Source organism: Borostomias antarcticus, assembly GCF_949987555.1.
Source record: "Borostomias antarcticus genome assembly, chromosome: 10".
In the NCBI taxonomy this organism is placed as follows: Eukaryota; Metazoa; Chordata; class Actinopteri; order Stomiiformes; family Stomiidae; genus Borostomias; species Borostomias antarcticus.
This window is the reverse complement of record NC_140243.1, coordinates 13996337-14012932: the sequence shown is the minus strand read 5'-3', so window position 1 is coordinate 14012932 and position 16596 is coordinate 13996337. Positions and strand designations below refer to the sequence as shown.

At 51.3% G+C, this 16596-nt stretch overlaps 1 protein-coding gene across 2 annotated transcripts in view; it reads left to right on the top strand.

Annotated features, from left to right (window-relative positions):
* Positions 1-1173, top strand: part of emc2 (ER membrane protein complex subunit 2) — a 29147-nt gene extending 27974 nt beyond the window's left edge. For both annotated transcript variants that reach the window (XM_084445033.1, XM_084445034.1), the window contains exon 11: positions 395-1173. In XM_084445033.1, the coding sequence (XP_084301159.1) occupies positions 395-481 (87 nt within the window). In that variant the 3' untranslated portion in view covers positions 482-1173. The remainder of the gene's footprint in view (positions 1-394) is intronic.
* The last annotated feature ends 15423 nt before the right edge of the window (positions 1174-16596 follow it).

The following is a 16596-nucleotide window of genomic DNA, read 5'->3' as shown; positions in this document are numbered from 1 at the left end:
GTCGAACAGTACATGCTGTGTTTAGAGTCCAGATGTGGAGAGGTGGTCAGCGTTCGCACATCCAACCAAATCAGCCAGGTGTCGGGCGAGAGAGCCGAGCATGAAATAAACACCCCCGCGCTGGAACACGCTCGCTCGTAGCGGCGCTTCGACTAAGAAGGTCTCGGTCAGGCGTACAGCACCGAATGTTGCCTCGCGCGCCTCCTCGAGACGGAGTTACGGGACCCGCGGGGGCAGAGGTGCGCATGTGGAGCGCGAGACGCAGCGAGGGGCTATCTTGATCTGTGTGTGTGTGGGAAAGAGGTTATCATGATCTGTGTCAGTGTCTTTGAAGGAACACGATGAGCTGATGCTGTCTAACCCCCATTCCCTCCATCTCTGCCCCCCTCTACAGTTGGCTGGCCGTGGGACCAAGGAGAACAAGTGCTCAGTGAAGGCCGTGGAGGAGATGCTAGAATCTATGCAGATCACCATGTCCTAGACCCCCCCCGACCCCCCCTTCCCACCAACCCCTCTTACTCTGCAGGGTGGGACGGCAGCCCCCCCCCCTCCCCCCACACACTACACTGGACCACCACTCCTCCTTCCCACCCCCCTCATGATCACTCTCTCGCTCCCTCCCTCTATGTTCTAGCTGAGTAGATCCTGGGCCACACAGACCATCTGGGAATTTCTAAACCCAGCCTGTAGTGAACTGTGTGTGTGCGCGTGGCCCGTGCGTGCGTGCCTGTGTGTACATGGCCCGTGTGTGTGTGCGTGCGTTTGTGTGTGTGTGTGTGTGTGTGTGTGTGCGTGGCCCATGGGTGTGTGGGGACAGGTGTGAACCTGAGATCCAGTCCAGGTCTGCCCCTCATCCTCTGCGGGGAGCTAGTTTTCAGAGCCGGAGGCGGAAGTCTCCACACCTGGAGATGAAGATGAAGATGATGATGAAGATGAAGAAACTGAGGAGGATCTGAGGGGTGACCAGGAGGACAAGCTTACCCTGTAGTAGCGGGGCTTACCTGTTGTGATAAAGAGAGGGTTTACTGGTCTGCCTGCCTGTCTGTCTGTCTGCCTACAGCCATGTCTTCCAGGCTGTCCCTGTGTCTGTACATGGAACATTTTTATCACAATTAAAAAGCCTCTTTTTTGGGGTCTGTCCATCAACATGTCTTAATAAAGGGTTGAATTGTTCATGCGCTGTCTCATTCATTTGGTTCAGACAGGATTTGGCAACAATGAATGACACATTCATCACACGTATAAACACACGCACACACACACACGCTAAAGCAGTAGAGCAGAGGACTGGACTGCAAGCACCTCTCTAATGACTGCACCAGCGCCGGCCCAAACCCACCGAGCGCCTCACTCTCCAAAGCCACCTCAGCTGGTACATCCATCACTTTGTTTATTAAGTCACAGCAATTGTCTCATAATTTCACCCTCAGCCTGGTGGGAAAGTCTAGTGTTGAATTTATGGCCCTTTTTGGACAGGGGAGGTGGGGACGGTCCGTCCAGATATATTAAAATTGTCTTATGATCCTGATTCTATGGGAAAGACGCTCTCTTTCCTATTAATAGGCCGCTCAAGAGGTGGACGTGTCTGTGTTTGATTTCACAACAATCTGGCGGAACCAATGAAAGTTGAGAGAGCGGTTGGAGCATGGACTGAAGAGGGTAGTTTCACAGGAATGGCTGAATCTGAATGTAACTTTGGAAGGATGTTTGATTTGAAGTAGGCTAGATACACTCTTTTGGCGGTTCTACATGTGAGGATGATTGATACCGGTACTTAATACGTAATAGCATAAAGCCAATTGAAGTTGTCAATCGGTCTGTTATGCCAGCTGTCAAAGTTGACAGCAATATTGGCCACCAATCATACTGATGCAACAGCGCCATCTGTAGTCAGGCAGGGGAACTAGTTCAGTAGAACACAGGTTCCTGCCCCAGTGTCCTGTAGGCTACACCACAGCGTACACACACACATACAGCAGAGAGGATCCCAGAGCAGCAGCAGTAAACTGCTCTGCCAAGGGGGTTACCCACCCAGTGTAGTGGATTAGCCATCAGTGTTGCCTGTAATCCCAGATTAGGTCCCAGATTCCCTGGGAGATTAGCCTGAGATTAGCCTGGGGATGGATGGGCCCTGGAGGCTCCCTGCTGGCCACAGGAACTGCTGTCTGACGGTATCACACACCGGGACTCCCAGACCTCCACCCACACACCATCACTCAGGACCAGGAGGACATGTGAACTTCTCCACTACCGATTGGACGTCTTGATCAGACTGAGTGATGATTGGCTGACCTCCAGAAAATTCTCCCTGTAAGATTACATGGCGCTGGGCGTCGCAGGTCTGTTTCTTCTCCAGAATAGTTCCTCGCAGTAAATCGTGTGACTGGCAGGGATTGAAAGGGTGAGAGAGATGAGGTAACGTCATTCCGAACGCGGAGGGGAAGAGAACTGGGAGGAGGAGGGAATCTGGAGGAGGAGGAGACGAGGAGAAGGAGCAGTGCTGCTCATTCATCACGAGGAGGAGCAGGGGAAGGCGTTGGCTGCTGGGAGGGGAGACGCCGAAGGTGAGAGGGAGAAGAAGAGGAGCAGAAAGGGCTGGATTGAGAGCAAGAGTGAGCGGAGAGAGGAATAAGGCGTGGTGGAGCAGAAAAGGGGGGGGGGGGTCTCCAGTAGTGTCATCCGTCTCTGTCTGTTTTAGGGGAAGACGCAGGAGGAGCAGGAGATGGATGAGGTATGCGGTTCTAAATTGCAAGATGTCCTCTCTCTCACACACAAACGCACACACGCTGATCTAGAACATGCCTCCTACTCACATATAGTGTGGGTTGACACACTCATCCACACAGCTGTGTGGACCAGAATGTCCAGGAAAGCAGTGATTTACACACCTGGACGGATATATCTTGGAGAGCAGGGTCTTTAAATCAAACCATACTGTACTGTATCAGAGAGCCAAAGATCAACAGCGTGGATCAACCTGAGCTGCTCACCAAACAGACCGGATCGGGATCTCAGCAGTTCAGAACTGCTGTTCTCCAGTCTGGTTCAGCTTTCCGAGCCATGGATATCAGCTGCTCACCATAGCCTACAAAAAAAATAAAAATCCACCCATGTATTCGTGCACATTATTCCTTATTACAAAAAACCCCTCGACAACAATAATTCATTTGACATTTTAGGTTAACCAGGTTTTCCGTGGTTGATAGGTTTTATGGAAAACGACCCCGGCGCAGGCTAGAGCGTGCCATGAAAAACAGAGCGTGAGCGAGAAGTCCTCGTTCGCATTGAGGCTGTTGTTTAAGAAACGACCGTCTGCCACACCACAGAACGCCACAGACAGTTCAGGAGAAGACGGTGATTTCCTGTATCAGAGCTCACATATCATTCCGCGTTGGGGAACGGACAGATTGGTATTGCGTAATCCAAAATGTCGGGGTTGCCAGAAAGAGGCGGCGGCCGGGTCAACTGGCGCGGGTTCTAGATTGCTGAACCTTCCCCTTCGGCAGGACAATGTCTCCCTGTTGCAGCCTGCCAGTTCTGAGACCGTTTATGGAGGCCTTCCTCCCATATTTATTTTTCTACACACTAACGTATCAACCGAGCCCAGTCTGAATCGTCTGTCTGAGGCCAGACGTACTGGGAAACAGTTTCCTGTCAAGGCGAAAGGACGACTCGTAGCCAAGTGCGTGTGTGTGTTTGCGCGCGCGTGTGTATGTGTGCAGGCGTTTCTATGACACAGAGAGGTTTGTACAGCTACAGGAGACCGCTGGTCTCCAGCCTCCGAACCAGGCGTCATGACCTTCACGGCTCCAGACTGCTTCTCCTTCGCTCTGAGGTCCTCAGGAGACCGTGCCTGTCTGTCTGGCTGCTTCGGACACACACAGACAGATACACGCACACACACACACACACTCGGGCCCCCCTCCAGGGTATACGATACACTTCTGTGGTTGCCAGCCAAGCTCACCCAGGAAGCTGGTTGCGTTGGGATCAGGTCTCGGGGCTCCAGAGCAGTGTGGGGCTGAAGGAGCAGAGAAAGAGCAGAGAACAGAGAAACAACATTCTATAGGGGCACTGAGAAAACAAATTATGAAGGGTGCTCAAGCTGTTACATGTCGGCCTGTGTGCGTTCAGGGCCCTAGACACCTTGTCTGTTCCTAAATAACATTGGCAGGAAACATACAGTATTTAGTGTAATGTCACTTTGACAGCCAGGGAAAGATATCTCTGATGGCTGCTACAACAATGCTGGATTTATCAGGGGCGGAATACCAGACATCATTCCTGGTGGTAACCATGGAAGCTGACAGGAATTCCTCCACATTCCCACTTTGATGTGAACACTTCCTTCCTGATCCCGGCTTTGGTTTCACTCTGACAGCTGCAGCCAGGGGCCACACATCACGTCTTTAAACATGACTCCACCGTGTGTGTGTGTGTGTGTTTGTGTGTGTGTGCCTATCTATGTGTGTGTGTCTGTGTGTATATGTGCATGTTTGCGTGTGTGTGTTTGCTATTGTTTTCACTGAGACACAACACACGTTATTTCCTTTACAATAAATGCCATGTTGTTCTTTGCTGTAATCTCCAAAAGCAGCAGCAGTGTTGCTGATGGCCTCCACATGTGGCCCTGCATGGCTGATTTGCAGACTGCTGACTGACTGGGTGACTGGCTCACTGACTGACTGACTGACTGGTTGGCTGGATGACTGGCTAGATTACTAGCTGGCTGGTTGGATGGATGTCTGGTTGATTTGCTGGCTGGCTGGCTGGCTGGCTGGCTGACTGACTGACTGACTGACTGACTGACTGACTGACTGACTGGCTGGCTGACCTCCTGGATGGATGGATGGCTGACTGAATTGATGGATGGAGGCTTGCTGGATGGTTGGTTGGCTGGCTGGCTCTCCACATGGTAGACCCCCCACTCCTTCTCAGCGTCGGAAATAACTGGTAGCTGCTAATCCCCGGTAATGATGACTGGGAAACATGGAAGGGTTTAGGAACCCCTAGAGACCTCCTCCACCCGGCCACCCAGCCCGCCTGACTCTCCTCCACCCACCCAGCCTGACTCTCCTCCACCCAGCCTGACTCTGCTCCACCCACCCAGCCTGACTCTCCTCCACCCAGCCTGACTCTGCTCCACCCACCCAGCCTGACTCTCCTCCACCCACCCACCCAGCCTGACTCTCCTCCACCCAGCCTGACTCTCCTCCACCCACCCAGCCTGACTCTCCTCCACCCACCCACCCAGCCTGACTCTCCTCCACCCCGACCACCCAGCCTGACTCTCCTCCACCCACCCAGCCTGACTCTCCACCCACTGTCATAGAATTTACAACTGGCCTCAAGACCTTTCAGATCTCAGCTTTTATTCTTAAAACCTATTGATCGAGTCCCCTGCCTTTTGCTATTCCAAACACCTTGTCCTCTCTCTCCTTTTGTAATTCACCACCTCCCTCAACCGTTCACATAGCTGTGCTAACCTACAGGATGACCTCCAGGAGGTCCACACACCTAGAAATCTGTCTACTCGAGAATAACCATCCTTTGTCCCTTTGTCTCCAAGAAATTGCCGCCTTTTCTCATGTCACGTGTCTGTATTCTCGACCACGCCTGCCATTTCATATGACGTACAATGGGTTAGCCAATCACATCCTCAAAGCGCCGTACCTGTGTTTTGCTTGAATATAAGGCTGCGCATGACAAGCTTTGAATTCACTTCTTTGGGATACCACTCATGTGTTTGTCCGGAAGTCCTTAAGCTCGTATGTTTTCTCAATAAACTAGACTTAACCTGTTTGAGCGAATCTTGGTAAATCCTTTTTGACTAGATCAGTTCCAAATCCATTACACCACCCAGCCAGCCTGACTCTCCTCCACCCACCCACCCAGCCTGACTCTCCTCCACCCACCCAGCCTGACTCTCCTCCACCCACCCACCCACCCAGCCTGACTCTCCTCCACCCACCCAGCCTGACTCTCCTCCACCCACCCAGCCTGACTCTCCTCCACCCACCCAGCCTGACTCTTCTCCACCCACCCAGCCTGACTCTCCTCCACCCAGCCAGCCTGACTCTCTTCCACCCTCCCACCCACCCAGCCTGACTCTCCTCCACCCACCCAGCCTGACTCTTCTCCACCCACCCAGCCTGACTCTCCTCCACCCACCCACCCAGCCTGACTCTTCTCCACCCACCCAGCCTGACTCTCCTCCACCCAGCCAGCCTGGCTCTCTTCCACCCTCCCACCCACCCAGCCTGACTCTCCTCCACCCACCCAGCCTGACTCTCCACCCACCCACCCAGCCTGACTCTCCTCCACCCACCCAGCCTGACTCTCCTCCACCCACCCAGCCTGACTCTCCTCCACCCAGCCTGACTCTCCTCCACCCAGCCCGCCCGCCTGACTCCAGCAGACATCTGCACAGCAGAGCAGGGACGGTGTAACAGAGACAGAGCAGAGTATTCTAGTGGAGAAGAGATGGGGACAGAGCAGAGCATGGTAGATCAGAGGAGAGGCGAGAGGGACAGAGGACAGCAGACGAGACCTGAGGTTGACTGACAGTGTGATCGCCCACCTTGACTGGGCTTCCTTGTGTAGCACCATATGGTTCACTCCCTCTACTGGGCACAGTGAGGCTACCAGACACACTGTTCTCTGGCGAATACGCACCTGGCAGGGCAGTAGCAAATCATCTTCCTGTTTCTCTTCCTGCTGTCCAAGTTCATGAAGGTGTGATGTTCAGACCAAGCTATTAGAGGGTCAGACATGTCTTTGTTCTGGAAGACCAGGTGGATGATCCTGTGTTGGGATGGATGTTCAAAATAAGCACACATGCACACACACACACACACACACACACACACACACACACACACATGCAAACATGTTCGTGACGGTTGGTCATTACCTATGGGAGCCTGACACATGCACATACACCCACACATACACACGCACGCACACACACAGACACACACACATGCGCATGCTCAAGCACACACACGTACAGTTTGCACACAAACACACACACACACACACATTCTCCTGACAGCAAAGTTGGCGGGGGCTGATGCTAGCATCTGGTAGTAGGGAAGGTTATGGCAGAGAGAGAGAGAGAGAGAGAGAGAGAGAGAGAGAGGACCGCAGGCAGGCAAGGAGGCAGTGATGAGATCCACTCTGTCTTTATCTAGCAGACAGAACACACTCCTTTCTCTCTACTGCACTGGCCAGAAGACACACTCTCTCATTCACTGTCTGTTCCTCTTTTCGCGTGTGATCGGCCCGACTGTGTTTCAGACTGATTTTTCCAGCATGTGTTGTCCTCACACAATAGTACCCTCATACGGAAAACGCCTATATTTCCAATTACACATTTTATGAAATGCTGATTGTGGAAGTTCTGTCTGGAAAATATATTTTTGGTCTTGGGAAATATAAGGCCAGAAAAATTGCTCATTTAGAAGGAGAGAAAGCATTCGGCAGGTCCAACTAGCAGGGCTGGCCATTACGCACAGCCAGTAATAGAAAGACATTAGAAAAATGAAATGAAATGAAAGAACTGCCTTTATGAGTTGGGTCCTCAACCAAATGAATACTTTCATTCCCCGGCCAGAGAATGACTATAAAAAGTTAAGCCTTCAAGTCATTACCTATGGCAGCCTGACACACGCACACACTCGCACACACATGCGCCCACACACGCACACATACACACACACACACACACACACACACACACACACACACACACACACACGCACACACACATGCGCCCACACACGCACACACACACAGTACTAATCATGCACCTCTGTTTCAGGGTGAGATATATCTAAGTATATTTCTAGGATATGTATAGTAATGATTCTTGTTCAGTGCTGGTGAAATGAAGATAATTAACTAATGTGTAGAATATCCTCTATTACCTGTGTTAGGTCCATCTTTTGATTCATCCTTGCACATAATCACATTTCATTATTGCACATATCTTTACAACTTGATGATCATAAGGGAACTATGATGTGTTAAAACTCATCTCCAGAACCATCAGGCAACAATTCAGATTTACCAGATGAATCATTCCACTGCAATTCAGAAGCGATGAGCCGTTAGTCATATGGAATCAGGATCCAGTGTCATGGTAGTGACATCACCGTGGAGCTAGGGTTACACCAGCACGACTGCTCTGGGCGTGGAAGCTGTGCATTCAGCACTTCTGGTGCAGCATCCTTGTCTCCATGGCAAACCTGGAGAGGAGATCAGGTTCTTCTCGACGGTATCGAATTCTGCACGGTCCCCTAAAGTTACCGTTTGACCCGAGGCTTCTGGACCACAGAGCCCCCATCCTCGCTGGAGTCTCTCGCCGTGGAGAGATGACAGCACGGTTTCTCACCTCGCAACAGAGCTCGGGGGGTCTACACGCGTGACCTGGACTTCGGCTCAGCTCTGCGGACGGGGGGGGGGATCGTGATGAGCATGCTGGATACGTCTCACTCGACGCCGCTTGGCTCCCCTTTGCAGCGCTACGTGTTTGTAAACTGGTCTTTGTGTCATTTCTTTCTCACCACTAAGTGTTGTTCTTCACTGACAAGTGATCCTTGATGCAGATTCAGGCTGTTGTGGAGGCTGAGACCTGAGCCAAAAGCAGGAAAGACTCGTAGTTTCCCCCAAACCCCAAATTGGAGTTATTTCTGTGGGGGTGGGGGCTGAGGAAGGGGTGGGTGGGATTAAAACCAAAACTATTAAGTGCTGCAGACCGTTCCTGATCTGCCCAGTGCGTCAGCACCGCTGCGGTTCGGCGTGCGCGTTTAGCTCCGCAACGTCACCGGAGGGACACGGGGGGTTCTCAGACAGAGCGAGGGGAGGCCACACGGACGCCCAACCCTCGCCCCCTTCACCCCTGACCCCTGATCCTGAACCCTGACCCCCTGGAAGATGAACCGCCTTCATCCTCTCACAATCCCCAACTGCTGGGAACAGAACCCTGGAATGTTGCAGTGTTCCAATCTGCATCTGAGACTGGCTCCATATGGAGGTGGAGCTCCTGATCTGAGGCCAGATGGTGGGCGGTCGCCAGAACATTCTGGAGTAGTGGGGGGAGGCGGTTTGGTTAGCTTGTGAGGTACAGTATGGGTACTTCCTGATTTGACTTCTCCCTAGGATGGCCCAGTCCCACCCCCAGCCTGAAGTGTATATACGTGTGTGTGTGTGTGTGTGCGTGCGCGCGTGTGTGTGCGTATGTGTGTATGTGTTTGTGTAGGAGCCCTGCCTGTTGTATGAGGGCTGGAATCAGACAGTGGAGATTGATGAGACCGCACCGTCCTGTAGACAGCAGTCATTACTCAACCTGACGTCCTGACTGCCATAGCTGCCATGCTTTGCCTCCACCCTCAGCTCTCCACGGCAACTCGCCTTGCCCCTCGGCCAATCAGACTGGGCCGTCCTGACGGCTATAAACATTGTCAACACCAGATCACGCCCCCTGCTGGTGCCCCTGTGTCCTGTTCCCTGGTCGTCATGGCAGCTCTGCGTGTTAACATTTAACCAAGGGTTACAGTCTCAGCAGGGTAGATAGTGGGTAGGTAGAGCAGGGTTAGCAGGGGACTGGGGAGGGCAGGGTAGATAAGGGGGGAAGACAGGGTAGATAGGGGTTGGTTAGGGCAGGTAGGGTTGGGTAGGGCGGCGTAGATAGGGGTGGGGTGTTGCAGGGTCGGCAGGGCTTGCAGCCAGGGACTCCTCTGGCCTGACTTCCTTCCATCTCCTGGGGGAACAGTAGAACCAGGTGAGCAGGTAGTTGATCTGGCCAGGGTGGAGCTGATTTACCTGCCAGTTGTGTCCAGCCTGTATCAATGCCCCCCCCCCCCCCCCCCCACCTGCCTCCTCTGTGTCTTAGCCTGCTGACCTGGGAGGCAGGCAGCTGTTGGTCAGATGTGGAGGCCTGCTGGAGGGGCCACATTCATATCCTAGTGGACCCGGGCCCCGAGGAGGAGTCAAGGAGGAGGACAGAAGGCCCTGCTGGAGACCACACCCTAACCCTAACACAGAGTGATCACCCTAACCCTAACACAGAGTGATCACCCTAACCCTAACACAGAGTGATCACCCTAACCCTAACACAGAGTGATCACCCTAACACAGTGATCACCCTAACACAGTGATCACCCTAAGACAGTGATCACCCTAACCCTAACACAGAGTGATCACCCTAACCCTAACTCAGAGTGATCACCCTAACCCTAACTCAGAGTGATCACCCTAACACAGTGATCACCCTAACACAGTGATCACCCTAACCCTAACTCAGAGTGATCACCCTAACAAAGTGATCACCCTAACCCTAACACAGTGATCACCCTAACCCTAACACAGAGGGATCAACATGAGGAACGCAGCCCTTCTGTCTCCAATTAAATAGCTCTCATGGTTCTCCAATAAATGTGATGTCTCAATAAAGGCAGAGGAGAAGAGAGGAGAGGAGAGGTAGAGGAGAGCAGAGGAGATTCTGATTCAGATCTTTATTTGTCACATGCAAACGTACAGCGTACAATCACTGTGAACAGTTAACCGCTGGCTCCGTGATGTGCTCAAAAGCTACAGGTAATTACAATACACAAGTTACCAATTACACAAAAAATACAATCTATGCAATATAAGCTAAAGCTAGAGATAAGATAAGGTGCCAGTGTGGATGTGTTCTGTGCAAATTACTCAAGAAATACAATCTATGCAATGTGAAGCTTCAGTAAAGATAAGGTGCCGGTGTGGACGAATTATGTGCATGCTACAAATATGGATATTAATAAATAACCTGGGGGTGGGGGCATGAATGTATTTTGTACATGCTATAGCTATAGCTATAAGTGAAAATCCGGGGGTGAGATATGTTGTCAAGGAGGGGAGGTAGAGAAGAAGAGAGAAGGAGAAGAGGAGAAGACAGGAGGAGAAGACAGGAGGAGAGGAGAGGAGAGCAGGAGAATAATAGATAGAATCCCCTGGTGCTGTGTTGGTCACACATGCTATTACTGTCCACTAAACTCTCAGGGTGTTATCATTGCGTCCACACAGAGCTCATACCGGACATGCTCTCTCTACACCTGTCTGTGGGGTGAGAGGTGTGGAGGACGGAGGAGCGAAGAGTCTGCGAGAACGTGTTTAAGGTCTCTGTCAGTCAGTGTGTGAGAACGTGTTGAGGGTCTCTGTGTCAGATAGGCCGGTCTCCTGGAGAGAGCTTGGCTCGGTGTGAGCAGAGGTGTAATGGTGATGAAAAGGGCTAGGGAGGTGGGGGGGCACAGGGGTCTGGGTGGGGGGTTGTTGGGGGATGAGGGGAGCGTGAAGCTCAGGGCATATGGCTCTCCACACGATAGCATGGAGGAGAGGGGGGGCCGGGGAAAACATGCTTGTTCAGGATACAATTCATACCAGGATCTTTCTCTTTCGCTGTCTCTCAACTCTCTGTCTCTCTGTCTCAATCTCTTCCCCTGTCTCTCACCTCTGACTCAGTCTCTTCCCCTGTCTCTCAACCCTCTCTCAATCTCTTCCTGTCTCTCAATTCTTTGTCTCAATCTTTCTCTGCCTCAACTCTGTCTCTCTGTCTCAGTTTCTTTCTCTGTGCCTCAACTCTCCTCTATCGATGCCCACTCTCTGTCTGACTCTCTCACACTGTCACACTTCTTTTTTTTGTACAAAAAACACTACAAAACAACACAAACAACAGTGGCGGGGGCAACAGACAAGCCATAGAAAATATGAAAGTCAAATAGAAAAATCAGTCAAATTGCACAATTATCTTGCAGTCAAAAACAGAGTAGAAATATCAGAAGATAGTGATTTCCAAGCATCAACTTTATTTGAACTGAAGTTGTGTGGGAGAACTTGGAGTGGTTGAACACCAGGTGAGCCGCAGCTTTCTGGACAAGTTCCAGGGGTTTAATGGCTGACGCCAGGGCCCCAGCAAGAAGGGAGTTGCAGTAGTCCAGGCGGGAGATGACCAGGGCCTGGATGAGCACCTGCACCGTTTCATCAGTGAGAAAAGGGCGAATCCTCCTGATGTTGTAGAGCATGAATCTGCAGGAGCATGTGACGGATGTGATATGTGTGGAGAATGGCAATTGGTCATCCAGGGTCACACCCAGATTCCTCGCAGTCCGAGTGGGCATCACCACTGTGTCTTCAATGGTGATGGCCAGGTCCTGGTGCGGGCAGCCCTTCCCCGGGTGGAACAGCAGCTCAGTCTTGTCCAGGTTGAGCTTGAGGTGATGTGTCGTCATCCACTCCGAGATGTCAGCCAAGCACCCAGCTACTGTATGCATGTCTCCACTTGTGTATCAGAAGGAGGAAATGACAGGACCAGTTGGGTTTCATCGGCATAGCAATGATAGGAGAAGCCATGCGAGCGAATGACAGAGCCCAGAGATGTATTGTAGAGGGAAAAACGGAGAGGACCCAGGACAGACCCTTGTGGAACCCCCATAGTCAGACTACGCGGTTTTGACACTGACCCTCTCCATGTCACCTGGTAGGAGCGGCCCCGTCAGGTAGGATGCAAACAGGGCCAGCGACGCCTTTCTCCTCGAGGGTGGAGAGGAGTATCTGGTGGCCTACCGTATCAATTCAAGGTTTGCAATCCTCTGGAGAGAGCATATCCAAAAATCTATTCATACAAATATCAGATGTTATCCAATGTTGAAGAATAGTCTTTTTTGCGGACGTGAAGCCAGCAAACAACATTGGCCGGGTTTCCCGAACGAGTTAAGAAGCACTCCAAAGTACTTCTTAACTCCCATGCAAAGGGTTGCTTAAGAAGGGTTCCTTAAGAAGGTTCTTTTGCGAGTGTTGTGAGAGTGATGGGAGGGTTGTGAGAGTGATGCGAGGGTTGTGAGAGTGATGCGAGGGTTGTGAGAGTGATGCGAGGGTTGTGAGAGTGATGCGAGGGTTGTGAGAGTGATGTGAAAGTGTGAGAGTGATATGAATGTGGAAGAGTGATATGAATGTGGAAGAGTGATGCGAGTGTTGTGATAGTGGTGGGAGGGTTGTGAGAGTGATGTGAATCTATGAGAGTGATGGGAGGGTTGTGAGAGTGATGGGAGGGTTGTGAGAGTGATGGGAGAGTTGTGAGAGTGATGTGAATGTGTGAGAGTGATGCGAGGGTTGTGAGAGTGATGTGAATCTGTGAGAGTGATGGGAGGGTTGTGAGAGTGATGGGAGGGTTGTGAGAGTGATGGGAGGGTTGTGAGAGTGATGCGAGGGTTGTGAGAGTGATGCGAGGGTTGTTAGAGTGATGCGAGGGTTGTGAGAGTGATGGGAGGGTTGTGAGAGTGATGGGAGGGTTGTGAGAGTGATGCGAGGGTTGTGAGAGTGATGGGAGGGTTGTTAGAGTGATGCGAGGGTTGTGAGAGTGATGTGAATGTGTGAGAGTGATGCGAGGGTTGTGAGAGTGATGTGAATGTGTGAGAGTGATGCGAGGGTTGTGAGAGTGATGTGAATGTGTGAGAGTGATGCGAGGGTTGTGAGAGTGATGTGAATGTGTGAGAGTGATGGGAGGGTTGTGAGAGTGATGGGAGAGTTGTGAGAGTGATGTGAATGTGTGAGAGTGATGGGAGAGTTGTGAGAGTGATGGGAGGGTTGTGAGAGTGATGCGAGGGTTGTGAGAGTGATGGGAGGGTTGTGAGAGTGATGGGAGGGTTGTGAGAGTGATGGGAGGGTTGTGAGAGTGATGGGAGGGTTGTGAGAGTGATGCGAGGGTTGTGAGAGTGATGGGAGGGTTGTGAGAGTGATGGGAGGGTTGTGAGAGTGATGTGAATGTGTGAGAGTGATGGGAGGGTTGTGAGAGTGATGGGAGAGTTGTGAGAGTGATGTGAATGTGTGAGAGTGATGCGAGGGTTGTGAGAGTGATGTGAATGTGTGAGAGTGATGCGAGGGTTGTGAGAGTGATGGGAGGGTTGTGAGAGTGATGGGAGGGTTGTGAGAGTGATGGGAGAGTGATAATGTTATAATATTTCCAGATGTATGATAGAGAGGGAGGGAGAGGAGACATGCTCTGCACTGTTTTGTCTTCCAACAGGAAATGTGATAAGACGCATCGAGGAGGTTGCGTGTGTGTGTGTGTGTGTGTGTGTGTGTCTGTGTGTAAATCAGCCACATTGGCCATGGCAGTCAAGGGACCAGTCTGAACTGGTTTAACTTTACAGTAGATTGGTGCTGGCTGGAGCACATTGGACTCCATTACAAAAACAATTCACCATAAACTGAGCCAGTTTCACCTTAGAGCATGATAGTTAGGACTTTATTATGGATCATTATCAGACATAAAACCTGAAGTATTTTCTATCCCTCCAGGCCTGTTCAGGTCTCTCTCTGCCTTGCCTTGCGCCATGCCAGTCTGATTGAGATCACTTCAAACGCATACCGCCACAGCCAAGAGGGCAGCCAATCATGCAAACCTGTGCCGCGTTAGAACACCAGCCATTCATTTGTTTAGATTCAGCAGCTCGCCTGGGTTTTGATGTGATATTTCTCTTTGGAGAGCTACCGCTGGCACATGCCAGACGAGGAGGAGCCAAGGGTCAGCCAGGGGCCACCCGGGGGTCGGACCAGGGCTCTGGAAGAGAGCTGGGCCCTCAAACACCAGGAGGATCGGAACAAGACCGATCATACTGTAGAGTGACAGATCGTTCAGACTTCGGCTGGTGCAGAGCTATCAGAGAGGAAATATTGGGAAAGGGAACGTCTAGAATATCCGGGATGTGATTGATGTACCTCATGCCCTTTATGCTTCACACACACACACACACACACACACACACACACACACACACACACACACACACCCGCGCACACACACGCACACACACACACACACGTGCAAACACACACAAGCACACACACACCCCCGCACATACACACGCACGCACATACACACACACACACACACACACACACACACACACACACACACACACACACACACACACACACACACACTACCCTGCCCTGTCTCCAGAGAGGGTAACATCTGAAGCAGATCAGACCGGCACCTCTCCTCTCACGGAGGCCTGCATTATCCAGTCGCCCAGGGGGGACACCAGATCCTCCCAGCCCAGGCAGGATGCCTCTCGTTGGGTTATATGTGGGTCCCTGGCCCTAGAGCCTCTTAACCACCATGGGGCTAGATTCCACATGTGCGTGTTCACTTCTACTTCTTCCTACAGTGGGAGAAGAGAGGAGGAACGGTGGGGAGGAGTGAGGAGAGGAGAGGGGAAGGGAGGAGAGGAGAGAAGGGAAGAGAGGAAGAGGGGATGGAGGGGAGGAAAGGAAATGAGAGGAGGGGAAGGGAGGGGGGGAGTGAGGAAAGTAGTTTAGATGGGAAGGGTGGAGAGTAAAGGAGAGGGGAAGGGAGGAGATGAGAGGAGAGGAGAGGAGAGAAGAGGAGGAGAAGAAAAGAGAGGGAGGGAGAGGGGAGGGGAGCTGCGAAATGGAGAGAAGAGATGAAGGGAAGAGAGCAGAGGAGAGGGGAGAAGTGGGAAGGAGAAGAGAGGAGAGGAGGAGGATTAACAGGTGTTATATGTAACATCAAAATGAAGATGGGTAGCCCTCTCAGGAATACTCAGAGCAAATGGATTAAGTCAAACTGCATAGTCTGAGTGGTAAATTTAAAAAAAAAAACTCTTGAAAAACTTCTAAAAAAATTGACATGGATGTGTTTCTGTCTGGCGGAGTGAGAGAGTGTCAGAATAGTTTTGGAACATCCACACTCAACTCGCCCTAGGTGGTTCATCGCCAGTGTATTAGATTCCCCGTAATATTGTCCGTGGGGAGAAAGCACTCGTCTAAATCAAATCAGATCCAGTGATGCATGAGGCGCTGGGTCCATCCCAGATCTAATATAGAGACCTCCAGAGTGGTGCTGGGTTCACATCCCGCCAGGAATCCAACTGAACAGTGATCACATCCTCCACATCAGATAATACATAATTATGACCTTCATCATCACCATCATCATCATCATCGTCATCCCCACCACCACCACCATCATCATCCTTATCATCAAAATTAACATATAATCACCATCATCATCATTATCATCATCATCATCATCATCATCATCATTATTCCTCCTCTTCTCTTCACCTCTTCCTCCTCCTCTTCTCTTCACCTCTTCCTCCTCCTCTTCTCTCCTCCTCTTCCTCCTCTTCTCTCCTCCCCCTCTCCTCTAACTGCAGCTTTTACAATCTTTAACACCTCTGATTTTGCAGCCTGTCATTACAACATACACAGGAAATCATTACAACATACACAGGAAGTCATTACAACATACACAGGAAGTCATTACAACATACACAGGAAGTCATTACAACATACACAGGAAGTCATTACAACATACACAGGAAGTTTACCAATTCAGTAAATTGTTATTGTGTCCTCCAAACGGTACAGCCAGATAACAACCAATCATGGCCTCAGCAGGCAGCATTGACTTGTAAATCTCCCTCTCTCCTGGCGTCCAATCAAAACACTGCAGGGAGCCCCGGACGAGGCCCAAACCTCCGCTGAGTTGGAAGGACTGAGAGATTGAGGGAGGGAGGGAAGGAGGGGATG